This window comes from Bacillus rossius, chromosome 11 (assembly GCF_032445375.1).
Source record: "Bacillus rossius redtenbacheri isolate Brsri chromosome 11, Brsri_v3, whole genome shotgun sequence".
Taxonomy (NCBI): Eukaryota; Metazoa; Arthropoda; class Insecta; order Phasmatodea; family Bacillidae; genus Bacillus; species Bacillus rossius.
This window is the reverse complement of record NC_086338.1, coordinates 50,163,588-50,185,270: the sequence shown is the minus strand read 5'-3', so window position 1 is coordinate 50,185,270 and position 21,683 is coordinate 50,163,588. Positions and strand designations below refer to the sequence as shown.

The following is a 21,683-nucleotide window of genomic DNA, read 5'->3' as shown; positions in this document are numbered from 1 at the left end:
TCTCCTGATGCCCACCGCCGTCGGCAATCGGCCGAGAGAGTGGGGCAGACGACCTGGCTCCTCCAAGGGGACAGGATAATGAATAGGTCTCCCGACCCGACGGGAACATGGAGGACCTACGTGCCACCGGAGGCCCGCGAGGCCGTGTTGCTGTTTCACCATGACCACGACCTCGCGGGACATCCGGGGGCAGATCAGACCCACCGGGCCATCGGGCAGTACTACCACTGGCCCGGGGTAGCTCGGGACGTCCGTGAATACATCAAGGGGTGCGAGGTCTGCCAGCAGCGCAAGGCTCGGCGTGGGGACGGGGTGCAACAACAACAACCCCGCCTACCGTCGACGCCATTCCAGACCATCGCCCTCGACGTGATGGGGCCCTACCCGCGCTCACCACGTGGCAAACGGTTCCTGATCGTCATCACGGACATGTTCACCAGGTGGACCGAGGCCTACCCCTGCGGCAACTCCCGGGCGGCAACCATCATCGGCCTACTAACCCGCGAGTTCCTTCCTCGTTGGGGCTACCCCCAATCCGCACTGACGGACAACGGCAGCCAGTTCCTGGGTGCACGTTGGAGGGACTGGTGTCGTGAGGCCCACATCGACCACCACACGACGCCCTCCTACCATCCAAGGGCGAACCCCACTGAGCGCCGGAACCAAGAGCTCAAGATCCAGCTACGACTCCGCCTCGGGGACGATCATGCTCAGTGGGACAGCCACGTCGCCGACGCGCTCTTCTGCGTCCGGAGGCGCGTGAACGCCGCCACCGGCATGACACCTGCGGAGATGGTACAGGGCCACAACCTCCCTCTGCCCGGCGAGTGGGCCACCCACGGCGTCCCCCACCCCGAGGAGCGAGGGGGAGAACGCGACCAACGGCGCACAGCTGAACATGATGCCGCCCGGCAACAGCAGGAACAGTATACCCAACATATCACCCCCCAGACCACCAGGGCACCACCCCCTCTACGGACGGGAGACCTGGTGTTCGTGCGGGTCCACCCGCTGTCCACCGCCCCGCGGAATTACTGCGCCGGACTCGCACCCCGTTGGCGGGGGCCCTACGTTGTCCAACGCCGCGTGGGAGCGACCTCGTACCGGATCAACCTGGGTGGTCGCCATGTCCGGAAAATTCATCGAGACGACCTCCGGCTAGCGGCCGTACCGGGTGCCCCGCCGCCCGATGGAGCGGATGACGACGGCCCAGTGGAACCCCGAGACGACGATGAAACAACTCCGGCCACCATGAGCCCGACGCCGCATGGGATGGGCCCCGCGGACGAGCCCCACCCCAACCCAAATGGAACCCCGGACCAGGCCGTTACCCCTCAAGGGGCTCAACGGGGCACCACGCGCCCCAAGAGGCTCTGCTTCGCCCCCACGACGGCAGGCGAAGAAGGCCACGGAGCTGGGCCCGCGTCTCAGAGGGGCGAGGGGTCGCCTGGCGAGAGAGTAGACCGCCCCCGCCGAAGACGACGCCGCCCTGCTCGGCGTCGGGGCTGTGTCCCCGACCGCGCCCCCGACGGGAATATGACGAGTCCCACAGGCGAAGTCCGCGTGACACGCCCAAGCGACGGCCCGGGAACCAGCACGGACAATCGGCTCGGCACGTCCGGCCCCGGGACGCCAACGCCCGGGACCCCCCCCATCCGACCCGGCCACGGTCTTCATGGGCCCCGACGGGGATTCCAGCCGGAGCACGAATAGGCCACGACGGGAGCGCCACCCTCCGACGTGGCTCCAGGACTATGTGCTCGACGACGGCGAGCCAGGCGCCGCAACGCCGCCGCCCGACCCGGCAGCCACTGTCGCGTCGCCCCGCAGCGAACCCGCCGGACGTGAACACTCCCCAAACCGGGAGAGCTCCATCGCCCACGACGTGGCCCTACAAGGGGGAACGGACCGGGATTGGTCAGGCCAGTGTCGAATTACGGAGGCGACGCCGTCGGAGCTCAGGGACCTTGACGGGAACATGTCCGACGCGAACCCCGTCATCACGGAACCAGACGAGCCACTAAGCATTGCTACGGGAAGGCCACGACGGGAGCGCCACCCGCCGACGTGGCTCCAGGACTATGTGCTAGACGACAGCGAGCCGTGCGTCGCGACGCCGCCTCCCGGCCCAGCTGACATCGCAGGGATTGGGGCGGCGTCCCCATGCGCCGCGATGCTGCCTCCCGGCCCCGCTGCCTTCGCAGGGACTGAGGCAGCGTCCCCGTGCGCCACCGCTTCGTTCATCGCGACGCCGCCTCCCGGCCCAGCTGACATCGCAGGGATTGGGGCGGCGTCCCCATGCGCCGCGATGCTGCCTCCCGGCCCCGCTGCCTTCGCAGGGACTGAGGCAGCGTCCCCGTGCGCCACCGCTTCGTTCATCGCGACGCCGCCTCCCGGCCCAGCTGACATCGCAGGGATTGGGGCGGCGTCCCCATGCGCCGCGATGCTGCCTCCCGGCCCCGCTGCCTTCGCAGGGACTGAGGCAGCGTCCCCGTGCGCCAACGCTTCGTTCATCGCGACGCCGCCTCCCGGCCCAGCTGACATCGCAGGGATTGGGGCGGCGTCCCCATGCGCCGCGATGCTGCCTCCCGGCCCCGCTGCCTTCGCAGGGACTGAGGCAGCGTCCCCGTGCGCCACCGCTTCGTTCATCGCGACGCCGCCTCCCGGCCCAGCTGACATCGCAGGGATTGGGGCGGCGTCCCCATGCGCCGCGATGCTGCCTCCCGGCCCCGCTGCCTTCGCAGGGACTGAGGCAGCGTCCCCGTGCGCCAACGCTTCGTTCATCGCGACGCCGCCTCCCGGCCCAGCTGACATCGCAGGGATTGGGGCGGCGTCCCCATGCGCCGCGATGCTGCCTCCCGGCCCCGCTGCCTTCGCAGGGACTGAGGCAGCGTCCCCGTGCGCCACCGCTTCGTTCATCGCGACGCCGCCTCCCGGCCCAGCTGACATCGCAGGGATTGGGGCGGCGTCCCCATGCGCCGCGATGTTGCCTCCCGGCCCCGCTGCCTTCGCAGGGACTGAGGCAGCGTCCCCGTGCGCCAACGCTTCGTTCATCGCGACGCCGCCTCCCGGCCCAGCTGACATCGCAGGGATTGGGGCGGCGTCCCCATGCGCCGCCATATCTATGCAGCACACGTTCAAGTGCTGTATTTGGCTGAAGATACCAAGTGACGTCGGAGACTAATCGGCAAAACCGGGCTTCTCTAGGGGGGGGCGTTTGACGTCGTACCGACGCTACCCTTAAGCCGGTTTCACCCGATCAGTGGCAGGTTGCCCTTTCGGAGCGCATCCTCTCCAAACCCCGGACGAGTCAAGTGAGAGCTCCGCCACGGGACCTAATTCGATGCATAACTTATAAACATAATATAAGTACAATGATCAGTCCCGTTAATTTCAATCACCACCAACACTTTAATTACTTAGTTAATCAATGCGCATCAGTGTAATTACGTGTAAACAACAGTCGTCCACTGACTTATATTTTCAAACAGTTACTTGCTAGTTTGTCATATATCAAGCCCTCAGCAATTAGTTTCCAGATACTAATTTGTAATTAAGTACCTGGAACGATTTTTTTACTTAAACTTATAGTTGTAAGGTGATATAAGTGTCTTGGCGCGCGGCGCGGGGTGGTGGGGGTAGCCCGGAAGCTACCCCGCGCGGCGGCCATCTTCCGGCAGTCTTCTCCAAGCTCAGGCCCGGGGCGCAACTAACGTTCCGTGAGCGGCCATCATCTTTGAATTCAACGATCACTCATTCTGCCATGTGAGTAATTACCCCAAAACTTCCTTTTATTAGCTGCCCACGTGTCCCCGAGCCCTTTTTCCGCGGATCCGGGACTATCCCGACCGGCTTAAAGAGCATCGAGTGCAACTGCGCCACTGACTCCACTTGCGGTACTGGCCGTCTCCAGTGAACTTTTTAATTAACATGTCGTGCAAATGCCTGCCGGTATCACGAGCGAATAATTTGTAACGCCAAGCTTCGTAACGCCATCACGCGACCCCCCATGGTAACATACGGCACTGGCCGCCTCCAGTGAACTTTTAACCCGCAAGACTGCCGCGGAGTTAGATCGTAGCGTAATAATTAATTAGTGTTTTCATTGGGTAACCCGGAACTTGTACCGTGTACCAACGTAACTTGTCATTCGTGAGTAACGACTAATAAAGTTACTCAGAAACGTCCCCGTGTGTAATTTCAGGGTTCTTGTAATCCCATCAGCCAGGCATGCAACCCCCTATATTGCTTAGGGCGTATCCAGCACCAACACAGTAAGTTCGTCGTCATCGTAAGCCGACTTATCTAGCGGACCACGCTGGGGCAGAAAGAACCCACGATTCATCTCATGGTCTAGTTCAGGCTAGCCTGGCGCCCACCGGACATTCAATCCACATACACGTCACTGCAACCCGCTAGATATTCCCCCTCAGCTCCCACAGAGAGACGGGCGGCGGCAAACACACCATAAAGCTTAGAAATGCAACAGAAAAAAATCATGAAATTAATCAGCTTATTTAATCAAAACTCAACTCAGATTACAAATTAATAAATTATATTCAATGAATGTAAATTATTTAGCATGCAGTTATTACACACCAAAATGTATGTGCTAAATATATTGGAAAAAGGGGGTTGTCTGTAAAGTCGGTTTACGGACGATAATTTTACGTGATAACGTCATAAGAAAACACTGATGAAAAATTGCATACTTTTTAATTTTCAAATATTATTTACAGTTTTTTGCAAATTTAATTTGAATAATTTGTTTAAATATAATCATGAACATTTAGTTATAGAAACAAACTGAAATCAAATCAATGTCAACAAATTGTTAATTTGAAATGACGAAATTGGACAAATAAATCAAATTTTTTAAATTGCTGCTTTTAAAAAGGCCGCCTTAACCTGTTTGATATCATATAAGATTTTCTTGCACGATGGTTGGCCGGTTCCTGCACGTTCGGCTCAGGGAACGTGACAATGAGTCCTGCTTTTTCGTGTGTGCAGCCGGCGTTCATCGATTTATAAGATGTTATCACGTCAAAAGCATTTTATTTTTGCTATTGCAACTGTTACTAGTAACTAATTTCTTACATTACGACATTGGTACATTTCGAAAACGAACGTCATATTGTAAAAGTGCATCATGCCTGCTTGCTAGGGGGTCACATTTCACACTTTCACATATTTTGGTATTCCCTTTACAACTTTATGTTATTGATGTTCAGTAATCCGGCCTGCAGTGACATATCTAATATTTGTGCGGGGCCCTCGGCCATTTAGTTTTCTTGCGAGGCCCTTATATTTTTGGGCAGGGGCCTTATCGATAGGGGATGGGGGCAGAGGTTTATGAAACAGCCTCCAGAGAAAAAAAGTTTTTAAAAAATAAAATTTAAAACAATGTTTTTAAGGCAGCCTGGAACTTCAATTTTGAAAATGGTTTAGCTAATTTTTTTTTTTTCTGAAATTTTGAATGTTCTTATCAATATTCAAATAAATTATGTCCACATGATAAAATTAATAGGGGTCTACAAATGAATGCCAAACATTTGAGTCGATAATAAAATGGCTTGTGCGAGGTTCGGGGAGGTTGCCCGGGTCCCTACGATCCCGAACATGCTGGATTAAAGACTTTACACTGTAATAAGTGAACAAGATATTTAGTGTGTATATTTGAGGTACTTATTGATATAGGCACACTTATTTGATTTTCCGTCTAATTTTATGATGTTACTGCTCAAGGGCGTCACCAGGGGGTGGTAGGGGGGACAGTTGCCCCCCCCCCCCCCCCAGAGCCCTAGAGATTCAAAAAAATGTAGCCAATTGCAAAAAAAATACATACTTTTCCCACAACTGGGCCCCCTCCCCCCCTAGGCCATCGGCTGGCGACGCCCTTGTTACTGCTGCTTGAAGATGTGTTATTGACAAAGCCTGCATGTCGCTACTGTAGAATGCAAGGGGATTCGCGTGCAGAGCCATGCCAACAGGAGGGGAGGGGGAGGTGAAAGGGGTGATGGCCCCTCAATACGTAAACATGATGGTGCAAAGCACATTATCTCTCCCCCTCCTTCATTCCTTACATTCACATTTATATTCAAATATATATAAATAAAACACCACTTCAAAAATCAAACCACCTTATTATCTCTTCTTTTTTTTTAAAAAAACATTTCACTTGACTGTTTTTTTTATTATGATTATTCGTAGGGACCCAGAAATTTTTCAATTTCATTTTGAGTCAGGATAAAATTAAAGTCCTATGCATACGCTACCCTCTTATGCTTCCCTATTGGCTAATTTATTAAGTAGAACCACCCATTCGTCTGAGTAGGCCGATGTAATTAGGTCTCTGTGGCAGTAACTGACTGGTCCACAGTCACAGAGGGAGTGCCCAGACAATCATCTAAGTAATGTAATGTTTACCAAAAGAATCAGCAAAATTTTGGGTCCCTAATTATTTGGTACGTAATATATATTTAAAAAGCTCACCCCAGTATACACATCCTCCAAAGATATTTATTTTTCCTCCCCCTCTCTCCCTTCCTTGCCATTCTCAGAACAGCTGTCACGTCCCTGGGGTGGCTGGGTAGGGGCGGCCGGACTCACCGTATCCCAGCTGCCAGCTGACGTTGTAGCCGAGCCGGTCGGAGAGCGAGACGAGCTCCAGGCTGTTGCGGGAGGACCACGCCCCGTCCTCCTCGCGGTCTGAGGTTCCCAGGGCCGCCACTAGGTGCAGTCCCGCCTGCCGCGCGAACTCGTTCAGCACCACCCACTGCAACTCTGCACAGGGCAGAGGTCACACGCAGCGTCTCGGAGAGTGAGCCCGACGGCACGGTGTCCACAAGTCATGAGAAATACTGACCGATTGGTTACTGAAGTTAACCAAAAATCCCCAAAATAATCACTAACATTGCTGGATGTCACGAAAACTTTACATGCAGCACCCCTTTGCTGACCCTTCAGACTGCGTTCGGTGGGAGTAATTTCGTGAAAATGACTGGAAATGTGTCGCAAAGATGGCGGACACCCAAGCGTATCAACATAAACCCGTACATAGTCACTTTCGTTAACATTAGGGTACCTACCGAGCACATTGTTGTGCCAAATGTAAATTATACTTGGAATATATTTGATAAACTAAAATAGTCATAGTAAAACGTAATCACAAGTTTTAAAATACAGTACCTAAGAAAACTGACATTACATTGGTTATCATACATATTCTCTTTCTGAATTCCAAAAAAAGGTTTAGTAGCACTTGGTTACCTCAAGGGGTATGGTTCAAATCTCGTTCCTGGAATTTTATTTTTTAAAAAACATAATATAATAATATTTTATAATAATATGTTGAATCAGCTCAATAAGGTTTGTTTGTAGTAATTATTAACATACTGATTCCAGTCTTTTAGGCAAACACCAATATACTTTCAAACATATACTTAGTGTTATAATATGTGTTTCATGTTAATATTTTAGTAACATCATAGAAGTATAACTTCTTATGTGAGCGTAAACTTTATAGTGATTAGTGAATTTTAATAAGCTTATTTTTCTTTTGATTCTTCATTCCATTCGCACATTAATTATAAAAGTGTGTGAAAATTATCTCTGAAAAGGTTTCAGCCCTTGGACCAAATAAAATTGGCATGCTCTTACAATTAGTGGCTCCAATTAACTTAAAGTTAAATTTTGCTTGTAAATAAAAAAATTACCCTGAGTTTCCAAAGATTTCTTTGAAATGATCTGATAAAAGTCCTGTAATTTGTTCACCAAGTATTTGTAGAACCCCTAGAATGGGTCTCAGGGTAAGTCCCATACACTTGAATGGATACACTTGAATCGGATTGCGAATTTTGTTCTCAGCAAGGATTTAAGTAAAAATAACATTTTAACATTTGCAATGTTTAGACTGGCTAAATGATTAACCACTTGACCCCTATATGTAACACATTCAATAAAAATTATAAACTAACCGTGCACTGTCAGCTGACAACTTTAGTCTACATACCTTCACCCCAGAGGCATCTGACACTATGTCACATAAATAGTGTCTCACTTATTTACTCAACTATTTTCTACCCAAAATATGTGACGTAAGTTTTCTAAATACACTATTTACACACTTGTTTAAAATTCAATTAATATATTATAGGAAAAATTAAATCTGCTAAAAATTAATGCATTATAGGAAAAAGGAAAAAATTAAATTTGTTATTAGGATGTACTTTAAAGCACTGACCAATATCCTTTCAATTTCAATTGAGTTTTCATGATTATGTATTTTAAAAAAAAAACTTTCAAAAAATTTATTGCCTCACGTATACACTGTTGTTTTTACAAGGAAAATCCTTTGGAAGCTCAGTTGCAAATAATATCAATTGTAAAACTGCAAGGAAGTTTTCTAAAATTGCCAATGGTATTTTCCATCAATATGGTTTTTGTTTGGTTAACAAATAAGTATAGAAGTTAAAAAAGCATTTATGATATTAATTTTAATTAACGGTAGCATTGACTGAATTTAATCGGGCAACCTTTTTGCGATATGCTTGTTCATATATTATGATTACTAAAAAATATTTCTCATTTGGTAAACAGATGGGTGAAGGTCAATCTTAGAGATCTTGAACTATTAATAGAAATAAAATAATAAAAATACTTGAGTGATATTATAAATACGGTTGTAAAGTAAAATTTCTATCAAATTAAAAAAAAAACACTCAGTACCTATTTAATATTAATATAATCATGTGTATAAAACTAATTATTTTATTTAATAACATGATATAGCTAAATTTTAATTAATAATGAAAATAAAAAACAGAATATTTATTCTAATTTATTAATTTAAAAAAATTAATAAATAATAATTGAATAATTTACAATGTAAAAAAATTATACATACGAGAACTTAAACTCACTTATATAAATAATCTTGAAAAAGTTTATCGACACAATTTCTATCACTAATATACAGAATAAATTAATGTTTTTAATTATACGGACCAGCATTCAATAGCAATCACTAAATTATATGATTTAATAGCATATATCATTTTTATTTGTACGTAGCCTTTTTCATTTTGGCAATTTTATTTTGCACGCTGCGCGTGCTTCGTAAAAATTCGTTCTCATTTTTTTTTTTCATAACGCACCTAAAGAAGTATAAATTCAAAAATGTATTTTGAAGACATTATTATAAAATTTTTCTGGCGGAGGGAACCCGGAAACTCCTGGGCTTCCCGGAAGTCCGGAGCCGCCACTGGCGCGGTGGTTACCTGTGACCGTGTAGTCGGCGGACAGCGCGCTGCGGTCCGGGGCCACGTCCTTCTGGAAGCGATAGTGGTTGCTGTCGGGACCCGCCACGCGGAGGAACGCCGGCGCGAGCGTCCTCGCCATGGCGAGCATCTGCAGGCTCTCCGAGCTGCGGGGGGGGGGATCGACAAGAGCTCTTTTAACACCCGAGCACGAGGCAGCCTCTGGTCAGGGGAGGCGCGGGATAAACAGACAAACTTTTTTTACGTATGTTTAAACATCATTTAAGCCTGGTGTCAACCACAACCACTGGAATTCTTCTCCTGTGAGTTTGCACGACTACCTAGTCACATGTTGGTATAAGTGCTTAGAAAAGGATGGAGACTAAGTCGAAAAGTGAATAGTGCATTACATAAATGACGTGTGTACCTTTCTGATTAACAAAATTTATTAAAGGTTTTTAAAAAAAAAGTTATAGCAACGAAGGCATTACTTTTCAATGCAACCCTCCTACTTGAGCTGGACTCGCAACGATCCGTCTCATCTGTCTGTCAATAACGTGGCCTGCATCCAATCTGGTGGCCCAGATAATTCCATCCATCCGTCCATCAAAACCTTGCCAAAATTTAACTTTCTATGGATGGACGAAATGACATCTAAATAGTTAGCAAGATTACCAGCAACTGTTACTATAGTGAATGGTTTTTAAGGTGCTTTATTTGTTTAGCTGTTTTTAACTTGCTTTTGAACAATTTTTTTTAAATTTTGATGTTTGGTACAAAAATGCCCCGAGGTATAGAAGTAGGTATAAGATATTACGTATGTAAATCTGAATATATATATATATATATATATATATATATATATATATATATATATATATATATATATATATATATCAGAGCAAAAAAATAATTTAGTTGTTTATAAGGGCTAAAATTTAATGACCATCAACCTAAACAAAATAAATTTTCACCACTATTTCAGCAGAATTCGGAAAGGATCAAAGGATACAGATGGAGTTATTAGCCATCAGATGCGAAGCACCATTATTTCTTCGACTGATTTTCACATGCCAATATGGCGGACTTTTATTTATATTTGTATCAGCTGTTAGAACCTGATTTTATTAACGACTGTAGTTAAGCTGTTCAGAAGATAATTAGATCAAATTAACACTGGTTAGTACTTATATATACATTAAAAGACCAAAACTAATCTTCAAAATACAAATGTAATGATATGGGTTGATATTTTTCTCCGCTTTAACCTCCAACACAGGTATGGCTGATACATTTGTAAACAAACAGCCGCCATATTGGTATGTGTAGTACACTGAAATCCCGATTCCCTTTTGGCTTCACACCCCTTATGCTCCTTCTGTATATTCCCCTCAGGGTGTCCACAGTTAGTACTTTCGTACTAGATCTAGTACTTTTATAAGTTTTTAAGTGGTCTAATACATTTACGCTCAGATCTAGTACTTTTTTCTTTAATATAATAATATTACAGTAACTCCAATATGTTTTATTATTAAGCGTAATTATTTTTAAAAACTATGGACTTTATGTAAATGTGTTGTGATATTTAAGTTCAAGCATTGCAATGCCATAATAACTTCCTAAATTGTTAAAACCATAAAAATTTATAATTTAGTACTTTTTTTTTAAATCTAGTAGCTACTTTTTTCTCACCTAAGTTGGTACAAAATATTTTTTCCTTGTGGACACCCTGATTAACCTTATCTCTGGCGGATCATTGTGAATCGCTCGGTTTGTTGACGAACTGATGGATGGATGACGGACGGACGCGAAGGATCGTTATTACTAATTCGTGAAGTACAGGTTAGGTGCTCGCCTCGTGCGCGCGGCATCCAGCAAGATGGCCGGGTCGACGGTGAGGCTGAGGAAGCGGTCGCTGACGACGTGCTGCAGCCTCTTGGTGCCGACGGTGACGACGGCTTCTTCCTCTCCGGAGACCACGGCCGCCATCGTGGCGGCGATGCCCGCCAGCAGTTGGGCCAGACCGTACTGCATCTCTTGTTTCTGGGGGGACAAACATGCATCTCTGTTATACAGTACAATCAGGGGCGCAACAACTAAATTTCCAAAGGGGGGGCAATATACCTTTTTATAAGGAATCATGGATCCCCCGGGAAAATTTGTATTTGAAGGTGGAAAATGGTGCTATTTAAGCAGTTTTATTATCTAAAAATTGATTACACAGCACTTTCTTTGCCCCCGTTTGCCCCCACTTCAAGGTTTCAGAGGGGGGGGGGGGCAAAATACCCTTCCCCCCCCCCCTGTTGTTGCGCCCCTGAGTACAATGCAACCTTTTCGAACGTATCACATAAAAAAATGAGCTATCAAAACGGTGTACTGATAATTGTAATGATATTTTGAAAGATTTAGACCCTTTCAAAAGGGGCAAAAATCTCAACGAAAGACATTTTGAAGTCTTAATTTTCTTGCAGTTAAGATCATTTCTTATGTAAATAATGTATTATTGTTATTTCATTAATTAATTTAAAATTTACAAATTTAGTTATATTTTTTTAAGTGTCTTTTGTCATGTGTTTATGTTTGTGTTGTCCCATTTTATTTTGTGTTATTATTGTGTTTTGTGTATGTTATTGTTATTTTTTTTTGTAATATTTGTTAAGTGCCCACCTGTTAAAGGCTCTGACTGTTGGTAGGCACTCAAATAATTATAATAAATAAATAAAAGAATGTACCTACCAGTTATAAATTTTAATATAATCAACTGTAAGCATTGTAGTTCACAATTAAAGATTGACTCAAACAGTTTTAGTTCTGTAATTAAGTTCAATGTTATTTTCGTTTAAAGTTTAATTGTCATTCCCCATGTGGCAAATATATCCACCGATGTTTGCGATGACAGAGCTCTTTTTCGCTGGCCTCCTCATTCACCTGACATAACACAATGCAGTTTTTATTTTTTCCTTTGGGTCTTTATAAAAATCGTGTATCTGCATTCCGTCACTACCTAATGACTTGCCAGAGTTGAGACACAGAATATCCATTACTTCGGACTTGTTAACCAAAGTGTAGAAACAATTGGACTTTATGTTTGATGTATGCTGTATAACTCAATGTGCAAATATTGGACATTTGGAAGAAAAACTAGGTTAGTTTACCTTCAATTTTATGTATAATTTGGCGTGAACTGTCTAAATTAATTATAATGTACCTATCACTGAAACTTAGACATTATTTTATGGGCAGCCTGTATAATTACTAGAGACCGGAAAAATTCGCGATTTCAATGACCTGTAGGATATACTCCATGATCCTCTATGTACGCGGGAAAATTACATCTGCTCATTGGCCACTGACTCGTGACACCTGTTAACTGGGACGCTAGTGATTCGATACTTCTTTTGTTGAAGGTTTTTCATTGGCCGAGTGTCATTCAGATAAACTGTGGCCCAATCACTGATGCAGTAAAAAGGCAAACGTAGGGCGCGGTTACACGGGAGTCTAAACTACTTCAGGTGAACATGTTCAGCTGTTGAGTGCGGTTACACACAGTCTGAACATGTTTCGTTCGAGGCCATTTCCCATTTAACTTAAACAGGTTGGCAAAGTAGTTCAGATCGACATATCTTCTACATTAGCCTCTGATTGGCTGTTTAGAATATAAACAGTCCTTTGCAGAAATTCAAGATGGAAAGTGTTCCTGGCACAAGTTAGAGTAATATTTTACCGAATGCAACAAAAAAAAAATCTTTTTTTTTTTTTTTTTAAATAGATCCTGATCTTTATTTTCTTAAAACTGAGATAGGTACTCTCGCTCAAAAAATAATAAAAAATAAGTTTAAAACATTTTCTGTGCATGTTGTTTGAATTCCCGATTTGTAAAAAATATTGAGCAATATGAAAACACATTCTATTTCTGCTGATAATACTGTATAAACAAGTGAGAAAATACCGCGTTTTCTGGATACAAAATAGAGAAGATCAACAACAGTCATTCGTTGACAGTAGACAATCGGTTTTAGAGCTGAACACACCTTTCAGCAACTACCGTGTAACCGTACACTTTCGCGTTTGTAAATGTGTTTACTTAAACATGTTCACCTGAAGTAGTTCAGGGTCCCGTGTAACCGCGCCCGTAGTTTGATTCTAGCCTATCACGAAATGAATCCGCGCATTTTTCCGGTCTCTAATAATTACACATTGATTAAACTTGCATAATAAACCTAATTTTTTTTCAGAATTTTTTCAGCACGAATATGAATTCTGTAGTCACAAGGACATACAAGGTTTAAAAAAATGTGAGCGAGTCTTTTAGTACTCGCGAGTGATGTGTACCTAAACATCTAACATCAGTAATGAGCGAATTCATGTGTACTCATGTTGCAAATAAACTTATAATACAAAACTCGGTCATTAAATTTAATTTAGAATTATTTAACATGGTCATAACAAAGATATAATAGTAGCTTTCAAATTACCAGCTATAATTTACTAGTCAGAAAAATTGTGTTGGAACAAACATGGTGTCAAAGATGTTTAAGATTATGTTGGTTCTATAAAGCATTACGAACGCGAAGCTATCTTTTAAGTATTTTTCAAACAAAAATTGCAGTACAGTAGATATATTAAAACAAAATTAACCTGAAACATTTTAGAACACATATTACAACACTAAGTATAATTTTGTATATTGAGTTCTTTTGCTCAAACGACAGAAATCAATATGTAAATGCTTCTAACAAACAAATCTTAACTTTATTAAGCCGATTCATCACGAAATCCTTTTATTCAACATGGCGTCGAAAATATGTAGGCTAACAATTTATTGTGTCTCTACAGTTGTACGAACGCTGGGGCTATATCTACATACCAATGTTAACTAAGGGTTGTCAAAACTGTAATGCGTATTTTTTAAGTTGTCATTTCTGTTTATGACTATAAATTATAAACATAAAGTAGTCAACAATATATTTTTTATTATTATAAAGTTTAGTTTGGGACACCAATACGCTTAGTACATCCCCTGAATTTCGCGAAAGTTAACATGTACGGATGAATCTCGCCGGTCCGCGATCTTTTCGAGATTTTTGAGACTTCCGCAAGTGGCAGCACCGTGTTTACACATTTCCGTTCCCAATCTACTTCCGTTCCATTCACGAAATTCCTATCTTTGCCTTGGCGAGTATAGGAGGCTTAGTGAAGCTCGTGGCGGCCCGTGAACTAAAGGCGCTAGTAGTAGTTGAACCCATCATTAAGATTGTGTTAAATGGGAGTTTCGTATACAATGTGATATTATTCGTAATTCCATCACAATTTTTGACAGTTTTTCTCTGATTACTATTTTTTTTTTCATTCTTTTTGGTGCTTGGTAAATGCCTAATCTGTACCAATAACTTAAAATGTGTCCGTATTTGTCAGTTAAGTTTAAGTTGTGAGTGTATTGTGCCTGGTTGTAATGACATTTACGGCTTAAAACCTTCAAGTCTCCCCCCACCCCCCACCCCCCAAACCTTTTTTATACCTACCTAAAGACCTGGTTAAAAGAAAAATTTCGAGACAAAATACCAGGAAAATAGAGTGTAAATCCCATTTGAAAGAATGACGCTTTAAGATTTAAATGCATGATAAACTATTTAAATACGAAATTAACATTCAAACATGCTTTCTTATGGGAGATCCCAATTTTTTTTTTTTTTTTTTGTTCCGCATTCTCAACTTTCCAACTTTTAACTGACAATTGCGGCAAACTTAAAAGTTACTGCTATGCATTGAATCTCTACAAAGCTCCCAAGTAAATTGAAAAGTACTAAACTGTAACGGAAGTTTAAATCTAATGGGACATTTTTAAAAAAAATAATATTACCATTTTAACAATGGGCTGAACAACTACTAGCGCCGTTAGTTCGCAGGGTCGCCGCTAGCTTCAGCTTGAGTTGACAGACAGTGGTCGATACGAAAGGGAAGCCTTCATTTTACAGACGAGAGAGCCACACCCGAAGTTCCCCGAAGTTTACATGATTTCACAGTATCTTTAATGTAGCTATCCTAACCAAATCAACCGTCCACAATGTTTTAAAGTATTTTTAATGTAGCTAACCCAACATAATTGACCATTAGTATCCTTTTATCCACACCGCCATATTTATTTACAATGAACCAAAAAAAAAAAAAAAAAAAAAAAACGAAGATGCACGATCGGACGTTTGGTTCTCTCGTCTGTGAAAAGAATGATTCCCGCAGTATTGGCCTCCGGCGCTCGGAGGTCGGCCACTCCTGCGCAGGGTCTCCACAGTTAGTACTTTCGTACTAGATCTAGTACTTTTATAACTTTATTAGTGGTTTAGTACAGATCTAGTACATTTTTCTTTAATATAATAATATTATTGTAACTCAAATATGTTTTATTATTAAGCGTAATTATTTTTAAAAAAAAACTATGGAATGTATGTGTGTGTGGTGTGATATTTAAGTTTGAGCATTGCAATGTCATAATAACTTCCTAAATTGTTAAAAACCATAACAAATTATAATTTAGTACTTTTTTTTCTAATCTAGTACTTTTTTCTCGCCTAAGTTGGTACGAAATATTTTTTCCTTGTGGACACCCTGCTCCTGCGCAGGGTCAAAGCCCTCGCCCCCCCCCCCCCCCAGGCCACCGGGGCGAGAGGGTGACAGGTGTCTCGGACGCGCCCGTCATGTGCTGACCCAAGAGGCGACGACCGTCGGGTGTTCCTGCTGCGGGAGGCACTTAGCCGCGCACTCGTGTCGACGAACTCCCTTCTGGCGGCCTTCGGGCCCGGGTCGACGTCCCGCTGCTTGCGAAGGTCTGCGTTACCGAACAGCCGAGCACCGAGACCGTGTGTGCGAATTCAAGTGAACTGTAGGCTGTCCGCATGGCCCCCACACAAGGGTGAGGCTGGGTGGACCCCTGGGTCCAGGACCCGTGCCACGCCCTGTTTATTTTTATCTCAGTGTGTGCTGAAATAAACATACATACTCACTTTAATTATTTTAAAGTAAAATAATTTTATGAATAAAGCTTAGTTTGGACTTATATTATAGTAACCATAATTTTACCCTGTATTTTCAGGCTAAATAACATTCTAACAAGAGCGTAGGTAAGAAATAACCATGCAATTGTTATGTAGCACGTGACTGTAAAATTGTTAGGGGGTTGGGGGGTTGGGACTTGTCTCCTATCCTGGGACCAGGGCCCGTAATCGAATGTGGAGCCCTTGGCTGTCCTAGACGAAACCATATCAGAGAGAACAATAACCAGAGGCTTAAAGCGCGGGTTTTTAACTTCGGCAGCCCTGACAATCAAGTTATATGGCTCGTCGATGATGAGTGCGACGCTCACTGGTTGCTTCCGGCGCGGTGTCGCCTCTATGCGCAAGACGTAGGACTGGCGAGTAATCTTCTCGTCGACCATAAAAGCGACTGTAAGATTCCAGCTGTAACCATAACATTTTATGACGGGGAAATGAAAGTAAAGGTAATGCAAGTCCTTCGAGTGCTTTCAAGAATATCTGTGCCAGGTTTTCTGAAAACACGAGATTCAGCCATTTTCACACTTCTAAAAATAAAAAATAAAAATAAAAAAGTTTAAAAACGAAATACGGAAACAGAAAATAATCATGGTACATATTCTTAAATGCTTTTCGTAAATAGACGCCACTCGGATATCTTCAGCAGTTTTCAAACAGCATGCTGGTTTCTACTGAAGCTCCTCATAAAGTACGGCTAGGCGGAGGCCTCAAGATGGCCGCCTGGCTAGGCAGGAGTCGCAAGATGGCCGCCTGGCTAGGCGCGCAGAAAGCCGGATGTTGACGCGTCATTTGTAAACCGATCAACGTTTATTGATAGTTTTGTGATTACGAATAGCATTTAAGAGCCATTGCACTTGGTTATACAAGTTTCGTTACATGATTTTGTCTATAACGTGTACATACTTCTAGAATAGTTAAAATGGCTAAAACGGGTGGTTTCACGAATGTGTTTAGGTAACAAAATCCTACGCATAGTATTGTGAAAAGTATAGGGAGGTGCAGAAAGGCTTTATCTTAAATATTCCACCATAAAATTATAGGGTCACCGCTTCAAGTCTCATACAGACGCGTTACCGACGTGAGTACAAAGTTCTAGAATGCAAGATAGCCACCGTAACGAAAATTTCAACGTTCTGGAATCCAAGATGGCTGAAATTTCTAGATGAAGCTCCCTCCAGACTTTTCTTCGATCCACACTTCTGTAACCCTGCTTTATGCCCCGTCGTTGGATAGGAAACATTAAATACAAACATTTACATTTTAGTTTCGTTTCCTGAAATTAAAAAAAATTGAGCAAATGTTAATTGATCTCACTTCTACCTGAATGGCAACACTGCGCAGCAAATTTTCTAATTTTAAGTTTTAAAATCACACTTAGCTTCGTTTTTAGAATAAAACAAGTATTTTTGTCCATCCGGGATATTGGACGCAATTTCACGACAGTTCGGTGCTTGGCACGCAGAGGTTGCCTGTCAGTGTGGCCCTTAAGAGTCGCGCTTTAAGGCCTGTATGCCAAGAGACAAAATCCAGGTAAAGGTGTTGAATATGTTACACCAGTACCCTAACCGTATGTCGCTATGCTATCGTCCAAGGTTGTTGTTTTGTCTGTAGCTACTATTTTTTTTTTATTGAAACTATCTGGTAGTCTTCAGCTCAAGGGCGGATCCAGAATGAGGCTCAAGGAGGGGCCAAATTAATTTTTCTAATAAATTTTAGTATATTTATAATTAATTGTAATACCGAACGGAAATTTCAGTATTGTCTTAATTATCTTGCTGCTCTATTGAACAGTGGGTTGGATGTTGAATAATAATTTTGACGTTCTTATTTAGCCGTGTGCATTTAATTTCTGGTTCAAAAACGTCCTATTATTTATAGCACTGCAGTAGAATAATAATTTAGTAATTTTGGAAAACTATGATTAGGAAATCAGAAATTATTCAGGGTTGGGGGGGGGGGGGGGTACATGACGCTATGCCCCCCTACCCCCCCCCCCCCCCTTTTCTGAATCCGCCAATGCTTCAGCTCACTGCGTTCGTCTGTGCTGTGATTTTGTTCTGTTTATAATTCCTTTCCCACGGAATTCTCTGTGCTGTCTATACATATTTAAAATTCGGCTGATTTTGGGCTTGTGTTTTCTGTGTGTGTTTGTAACATCTTTCTTTGTCCGTTCTTCGTGTGTTCTCTCTGCGACATGCAGTGCGAACTGGCGATGTGGTTGTGTGTCCAAAATAATTGTTCATTTCGGCTTTGGTACAGTGCGTGTGCCACTGTGCTATTTGACGTGCTGTTCGCGTTCCATCCCGAATGTAGCCTGCGCTTCGGGCGTGGACGCCGAAATGCCAAATTGACCACAACGCTGACAGCTAGAAAACAGCTGTGTACCACAACGCCGAATTACCACAACGCCAAAATACATTAACGCCGAAAATGTCATTGCAGGACTGCCACAAAGGTTGGACTAGGTTAGACTAGGTTAGGTTAGACTAGGTTAGGTTAGACTAGGTTAGGTTAGACTAGGTGAGGTTAGACTAGGTTGGGTTAGGCTAGGTTAGGTTAGGCTAGGATAGGATAGGCTAGGTTAAGTTAGGTTAGGTTATATTACGCTAGGTTAGGGTAGGTTAGGTAAGATTAGGTTTGGTTGTGGTATTTCGGCATTAAGGTACATTTAAGAAACACACACAAATGCATTCAGTTGTTATTTCGGCGTTGTGGTACACAGCAGTTTTCTAGCTGTCGGCGTTGTGGTCAATTTTGACATTCGGCGTTATGGTATTTCGGCGTTGTGGTAACGACCCGCTTCGGACACTCGAAATGAGTCGATTAGGTGTCCCAAGGCGGAGCGACAGATGCTTCTGCAACGCGACGACTCTTGCTAGCGACGCATCAGCTGTTTCGCTCTCGGAATTAATCTTTCTTTTTTTTTTCCACACCTGGACAACTCGGCAAGAATAAACTCCTCCCCTTTCTTCACCCTTCTTCCCCTCCCCCTCTTCTGCTACGTAACTTCCTTTACCCCGCGCTCGTCTTACAAGGACGTTGGCAGATTATTGTCGCTGACCTACTTAACAATTATTTTATCTACGTCAGCGACATCTCACAGCTGTTCCGCCATCAGGACAATATAATGGCGTATGTGTTTAGTACTCGCCATCTTACCTCGGTAACAAGCAAATGCATGTGTTCTCATGTTGCAAAACACACTTATAAAAATAATAAGAAACTCGAACACGAAATTTAACGGAGAATTATTTGAAATAATGGCGAGCGTGGTAAATATACGCAAAACATATTTTCAGCTACATTTCTGGACGCGAATCACACGTAGTTTCGGCACCCGCCGCTAGAATTCGTTGCCGGAACAGCTACGTCGACTATTGAAGCATCTGATCAGTAGACAGGAATTTTAAACAATATAATCAAACGGCTCCGATAAAATCGAAAAAGACCTGAAAAAAATACTAAACCTCGGCTTTGGACCTTTTTTCGACAAGGAATTTTATTCAAAAAACTGCCCATCTTGTTAAATTTCATTAAACCGTTAGTATATAAAGTTTCCCTTTGACCTTGTGAACATGGGTTCGCTACAGATGGCAGCACCGTGGTTACATATTTCTGTTCCATGTGACTTCCGTTCCATTCAAAAAAATTACTCCTACCAAATGCCGTATACCGAGAGTTAAGATGTTACACATCGAAATTTAACAGTGGTAAACTTCCTGCATAGACTTGCAATTACTAGATTCTACAAAAAAACCTTCCCAAATTTAAAACCAATTTGACATTATTTTATAATAATTGAGTTGGGGCATGTATTTTACGCGAAAAGATTTCGAGACGAGACGAGAGTCAAAACACTGTAGCATCGCCTGTGTTTCGTGATTGGTCCAGTTCTTTTTTTTTCTCAGGTACATGTCTACTGCCAGAACACCAATCCCAATAATTAATTGCGAAAGCAAACGCGTCATGAATGGACACTGGTCAAATGAAGCAACGGCCGCCAATCACAAGGAAGAAACCGCTGTTGCAGGCATACAATATTGCAGTCCAATAATAGTACAGATTTTTTTTCCCCGCGAAATTTGCCTGACTCAATGTCCGTAAATTTACGAAAAATAGCCGTAAATTTACGGAGATTCCTGGATAATTTTTAACCAGCGTTCTTCGTAAATAAAAGACGAAAAATTTTAACAGTGTAGTTCCGAACTTTTTTATTTTATTTAAATAGTTGATTTTAAAAATTTTCCATTCTGTTTATTTTTCATTCGCGGCGCGCAGTGACGTATCCGCGAGGAGGGGCATGCATAATGAGCAGCGCGAGATTGTTCTGCCTGCAGACTGCCGTAGCGAAGCATAGTGATAGCCAGCTTAAAAAAATAATTTAACAATGGAATATTATTGGGTGTACTGTCGTTTATTAGCATTACGTTTGTTTGCATACGTATACTAAGATGTCAGCAGACATTGTTGTGAACAAATGATACTCTCACAGAACTATTGAAACAAATATTATATATTTTTTTTGATATTCTGGTTTGTTTTATGGTAATTTTACTAGGTTTTTTTTATAAATTAAGAGAATTATTTTACGTTTCATCACATGCCATATAATTAGGAACCGGAAAAACTCACGGTTTCATTTCGCGATAGGCTAGAATCCAAATGTGCTTAACTTTTTGCTGCTTCAGTGATTGGACCACAGGCTGTCTGGAGGGATCAGAGCCAATGAATAATCCTCAAAGTTAATAGTTGTTTCGAGTCAGTGGCCAATGAGCAGATGTAATTTGTCCGAATGCATAGAGGATCTTGGAGTCTATCCTGTAGGTCATTGAATTCGCGAATTTTTCCTGTCCCTACATATAATGCATCACTCAACATCATAATTCGTAGGCTCAAGATTATTTCCCGGTTTCATTCCACTCTAGGCTGGAATAAACTTGCCTCTTTATGATAAAGCACTTTTAGAGTGCTCATTGGTCAATAAAAAAAGTTACGTCCTTTAGTGGGCTACTCGTGATTGTGTAACCACTTCTCCTCCTCGTTTATAACTGGCTCGAGGTTGTCAAGAGCACTGTAGTCCAATCATCGGCGTGAAGCAGATATAATGTTACGAGTATTATGTGGGGGAACTGGGTTCGTAAGGGATAGCCCAATTAAGTTTTATTACAATTTTGTTAATTACTAATATTTACATTACTAATAAGTAGAGACATGCAAAATTTGCGGATTCATTTCGCGATTGGCTAGCATCAAAACAACTATACCTTCGTACCACATCTGCGATTGGCCCACATTTTATCCGGGGAACTGTGAGCCAATGGGAAACACTAAACCAAGAAAGTGCCGAATTACGGACAGCCTAGTTGAGACGTCTCACGCG

General features: G+C 43.1%; 1 protein-coding gene across 2 annotated transcripts in view; it reads right to left on the bottom strand.

Annotated features, from left to right (window-relative positions):
• LOC134536950 (uncharacterized) overlaps positions 1–21,683 on the bottom strand; it is a 56,040-nt gene that overhangs the window by 24,744 nt on the left and 9,613 nt on the right. For both annotated transcript variants that reach the window (XM_063377060.1, XM_063377061.1), the window contains exons 2-4: positions 11,113–11,300; positions 9,279–9,424; positions 6,610–6,783 (exon numbers count right to left, since the gene is read on the bottom strand). In XM_063377060.1, the coding sequence (XP_063233130.1) occupies positions 6,610–6,783; positions 9,279–9,424; positions 11,113–11,291 (499 nt within the window). In that variant the 5' untranslated portion in view covers positions 11,292–11,300. The remainder of the gene's footprint in view (positions 1–6,609; positions 6,784–9,278; positions 9,425–11,112; positions 11,301–21,683) is intronic.